The 5,205-nt window shown below is 42.9% G+C and overlaps 1 protein-coding gene across 1 annotated transcript in view; it reads left to right on the top strand.

Annotated features, from left to right (window-relative positions):
• PRKRA (protein kinase, interferon-inducible double stranded RNA dependent activator) overlaps positions 1–5,205 on the top strand; it is a 32,109-nt gene that overhangs the window by 220 nt on the left and 26,684 nt on the right. The window contains exon 2 of the mRNA XM_006866687.1: positions 502–665. Coding sequence (XP_006866749.1) covers positions 502–665 — 164 coding nt within the window. The remainder of the gene's footprint in view (positions 1–501; positions 666–5,205) is intronic.

Raw genomic sequence — 5,205 nt, 5'->3', positions numbered from 1 at the left:
GGGGAGCTGGTTCTCCCGGGGCATTTCGGGAAAAGCCCCTTTTGGGCTGCAGGTGATGTTCGAGGGCTCTGCCCCGCCCTCTGGACGGTGTGGGGGCCCGGGTCTGAGGCCCGCCCCGCCCCCCTCAGAGCGTCTGGAGATGCGTACGGTACGTTCTGATCGTGCGCGCGGCTGCTGCTACTACTTCCCAGAAGCCCCCAGTTCGGAGAAAGGATTGCCAGCCTGGATCTGAGCCGCATTGGCCTGGGTTCGGTTCCACTGGGAGCACAACCTCTCACTTGCATCCAAGTTACCTCCTTAAATACCTCCCTTATCCTACACGTCCCTGGCTGGTGCCTGCTTCAACCATCACAGACCCTGAGCTCACCCTGCCGACTCTGGCTACCAAGGAGCTATGGCTCCTCCCATCTCTGCTGGTGGTGGTCAAACCCTGCCACTGTGTGCTTGTGCTTCCGTCCACACTTTGGTGTGCAACGCACACCTTTTTTCTGTTTTTTGCAGTTCGGGGAAGATGGTTACAGCTAAGCCCGGGAAAACACCTATTCAGGTATTACATGAATACGGCATGAAGACCAAGAACATCCCAGTTTATGAATGTGAAAGATCCGATGCACATATGTCCACTTTCACCTTCAAAGTAACCGTCGGTAACGTAACCTGCAAAGGTCTGTATGCACAGTTAACCCTGGTGACCATGCTGGTTGGCAGTCAAGTCTTGGTGGTGTTTTTCAGTTTGGAAACCTGCCCTTTTTGCAAGAAACAGCTTTGGGGAGAGCACTTTTGAAACTGAGGCACCTTAACTCAGGTCAATGGGATATTCCAACTTCATTTGATTGTCTCCTTAAACTCTCTCTTCACTGGATACTGAGAGAAGCTCAGATACTAAAGTTTTCTAGAACTTAAGCAAGGTCTTCTCATATCCTTGAATTAGGAAGCAGGACAGGAACTGAGCCAGTAGCTGGATCAGTAGCTGGTGTTGAGATAGTTTACATTACAGTACATGCCAGAAGGCATGACCCTAGAACTTTCTAGAGCTTCTGTCACATGCTTTGGAATCATTTGCTGCTATGTACCACGCTTGAGTCTGTATCCAAGCAAAATAAGGAAGGACGGACAGAAATTTCACAAAAACCCAACAATTTCTAGTCTTGCATAGGTATTTTTATATGCTATTATCATCTTATACATACAGAAACTGATGAAAAGATATGAGTAATGGGCTCAAGATCACAGCAATTAAATTTCTGAGTTCAGAAATTCTTACACTGGTTTGTGAACTTGAACAAATGATAACTAAAGTTACTCATAAGTAGACATTATTTTTTAAATCCTGATCTATTTATTTAAATGGAATTAGTACTTAAATAGATTATGATTTAAAAAACTAATGTCCACACATATTAATTACTAAGTAGTCATGGTGTGGCACTGTGGGATAAAGCAATGGACTACAGGGTCAGTTTGAGCTATAAGGTCAGTGGTTCAAACTCTCCAGCTGCTCCTTGGAAACCCTATATAAGGTCACTGAGTCAGAACCGACTTAATGGCACTAAACCACAAACAACAACAGCATTTAATTGCTAACAAATATTTAATGTAAAATTTAATTTGGTAAAATACCAAGGGAAAAAATTCATTACAGTGGCTGAAATGTTACCATCTGGTAATCTGAAGGCATCATTTGCTTGCTTTTGTCACTGGATATCTGCAGTGTGCTATTTTCATTAACGTTATTAGGTGCCAGCGAGTGGATTCCGGTTCATGGTGACCTTATGCACAACAGAATGAAATACTGCCTGCTCCTGTACCAACCTCTCAGTCATTTAGTTTGAGCCCATTGATAACTGCCACTGTGCCAATCCTTCTCCTTGGGGGAGGGGTGTCTTCCTTTTTTTTACTGACCCTCCATTTTAGGAAGCATGATGTCCTCCAGTGACTGGTCCCTCTTGATAATGAGTATGAAGTATGAGAGACATAGTCCCTCCATCCTGGCTTCTAAGGAGCATTCTGACTGTACTTCTTTCAACACAGATTTATTTGTTCTGACAGTCATGGTACTTTTAATATTCTTCTCCAACACCATAACTCAAATGCATTAATTCTATTGCAGTCTTCCTTATTCATTGTCCAACTTTCATGCATATGAGGCTGTTTTAAATACCATGTTTGGGTCAGGCGTGCCTTAGTCCTCAAATTGGCATCTTTGTTCTTGAACATTCATTGAAATTACTTTAAGAAAATGTTGAAGCTTTGTTGTCTATGTAAAGTAGGTGGATTGCTAGTGCTGACTGGATGGTTCCTTGTGTTAACAGTTGAGTTAACATTTCATTACTGCTTTAGCTATGTATTTTTAAATGCCCACGCCCACTGATACAAAGTCAGTTCCAACTCACAGCAACCCTGTAACACAGAGTACAACTGCTCCATAGGGTTTCCGAGACTAAATCTCAACTGGAGCAGAGAGCTTCATCTTTCTACCTCAGAGCAGTTGTTGAGTTTGAAACGCCAACTTTGCTGTTTAATAGTCCTAAAAAGTGGGTGTGGGACAGCACCTGATCTCCAGTAACTTTAGAAGGGGGAAAGGAGAATAAAACTTCACATTCACCCAAACCTAACTTCTAGTAGGTGAGGGGATGGAGGGAGGCCTAGGTCTGATATGCCTCTACCAAATCTGACACCAGCCATCCCTCTCACAACATCCTCTACTCCTCTGGGTTTGATCATTCATTGTACATTCATTGTACTCACAGTTACGGGTTTGTTAGGAAGTTAACAGGTTACAATTCAGGGTCAGAAATGCTCAGGTTTAGTTTGAACTATTTAGAGCTTTGCCCAAAGGCAGACTGGCCCTCCACCCTTTGGCCTGGATTCTTCACTGATAGGGAAATGTTACAGAGCAAGTTTAGCATTGCTGATAAATGCCCAAAGGGTACTACAGTCCTCCTATAAACTCCTGCTATAAATCTCAGTCCAAAGGCACTAGGCTCTAGCTCCATAGGTTAGCAAACCAAACTCCCCAATTAAGTGCCTGGAGGTTCCCCGCTGCATACGGGAGCTTCCTGTTTCCTGTCCAAGGGCAATTAGCTTTACTTGTTCTACACCTCCCTTCACCTCCCCCCTCCCCTTCTTGCTTCTGAGATGGCTCTTTATATATCCACTTTAGAGTTCCAGGTTTTTAACAATTTTAGTTAACCCTGTTAATAATCATTCATAACTGAATTCTGTCCTATCAACATCTTCTCCCTCCTTCTCTTACCCAGACCCATCAGGGAAAAAAAAAACTTGTTTGGTGGGAGTTACAAAGACTGGGTAGAAGAGCCATATGAAGTAATTCACAGCGCTGCACAAGTCCAATACATAACTCATCTGCAAAAATTCAAGAGAAGGTAGCCATTTTTCTTCCTCACCTTAGGTTAGCTGAGGAATTAACATATGGCAGCTATTACTAGCTCTAACCTTCACATACTCTTCCTTTTATTTACAAACTTACCCGCCTACACAGCTTCTCATACCATCTAAAGTTATGATAATTATGAAATCTCTATCTTTAGTCTAGGTCCAGTTACAGAACAGCTTGTTGGCTGGCGCTTATTAGGGATCTTAACTTGAATGACCCAAAAGCAGCTCAAATTCATTGTCCCAAATTGAACCCGTCTTTTTCCCCTAAACCTACTTTCCCTGTGTTTCCTATTTCAAAAAAGGCACCACCATCACCCACTTGCTTACACTAGAAATTTGGGTTTAATTTCTTGACTCTTCCCTTGGCCTCTTGTCCAACCTATAAACAAATCCTATCTAAATAGCTCTTGTTTCTGTTTCTCTTCTCTTCCCCTTACTACTTATAATCTGGGCCTCATGGATTAGAGCTACCATCCCACAGATACTGTTTTCAACTTCTAATATTGTAATGTCCTGTTAACTCTCCACATTATAACCAGAGTGCTCATTCTAGAATTCAGATTTGTTCATATAATTTCTTGGCGTAAAATCCAGTCACTGGCTTCCCCTTGATAAATACACATTTCATAGCATGACTTAGCAACCTTACTTCTCAAACGGTGGTCAGCATAGCATTGATAGCAACTTGATGAAAACCCAGAATATGAGGACACATTCCTGACCTGGATCAGAGGATACATTTTAACTAAATTTCTAGCCTTTTATTTCAAAATTTCTTCTCTCAGCTTTTAGGCTGTAGCCATGCCGGACTGCTTGAAACTCGAGAACACTGTTTTGTGTTGCCTTTAGGCCTTAGCAGGTGGTCTTTTCTCTGCCTAGGATGCTCTTTCTCATCTCCAGCTCTCTTTACTTCACACCCTGTTACTAATCTTTCCGGTCTCTCTCTCCTATGAGACTTTTCTGAATCTTTCCTGAGAGTAGAGGACACGCCTTTCTTGTGTACTCCCTGTAGCCTGCACTTAGGCCTCCCTCACCACTCCATGCTTAATGTACTTGTTTGTTTACAGATGGAGTCCTGTCGTAGGCTCTATTCTGTGTGCAGGATCCTGTGTATCTAGTAATGTCTCTGCTAGTCGTTAAAACAGACTCCTGGTGTGGCACTGTAGGATAAGCACAGGACTGCTGACCACAAAGTTGGCAGTTGCAACCCACCAGCTGCTCCTCAGAAACTCTATACCGGACTGCTATGAGCTTGAACTGACACATGGCACTTAACAACAACTGTTGATAAACAAATACAGTTGGTGTATCTTCTGACACATGTAAGTAGTGAAACCTTTACCATTCTATCATGCTTCCCTCCACAGCTAAGGAATGGATGCCAGTACTCTGACATCATTTTAGAAAGCACTAGGTTCTCAACACTTAGTTTTAACACAGAGGAGAAAAGATCAAATTACCATTTATTGGGTATGATTTCTTACAGAAATTTAGACTTTAGCCTTACAGATTGTTGTTGTTAAGTGCTGTCGAGTTTGTTCCAACCCATAGCTACCCTGTAGGATTTCCCAGGATCAGCTGTTGAGCTTGAACTGCTGACCTTTTGGTGCAAAACAACTTTGCAGTCTGGTGCATTAACCCACAGTACCAGACCAGGACTCCTTACTTACCTACGTAATCAGCCTTACTGATTAATCACTCTTACCTCTGGTGTGGCGCTGTGGGTTAATGCGCCAGACTGCAAAGCCATTTGAACTGCAAGGTTGGTGGTTCAAGCTCACCAGCTGCTCCTTAGAAACCCTATAC

The sequence above is a fragment of the Chrysochloris asiatica genome, unplaced genomic scaffold, assembly GCF_000296735.1.
Source record: "Chrysochloris asiatica unplaced genomic scaffold, ChrAsi1.0 scaffold00094, whole genome shotgun sequence".
NCBI lineage: Eukaryota > Metazoa > Chordata > Mammalia > Afrosoricida > Chrysochloridae > Chrysochloris > Chrysochloris asiatica.
This window is presented reverse-complemented; position numbering and strand designations above follow the sequence as displayed.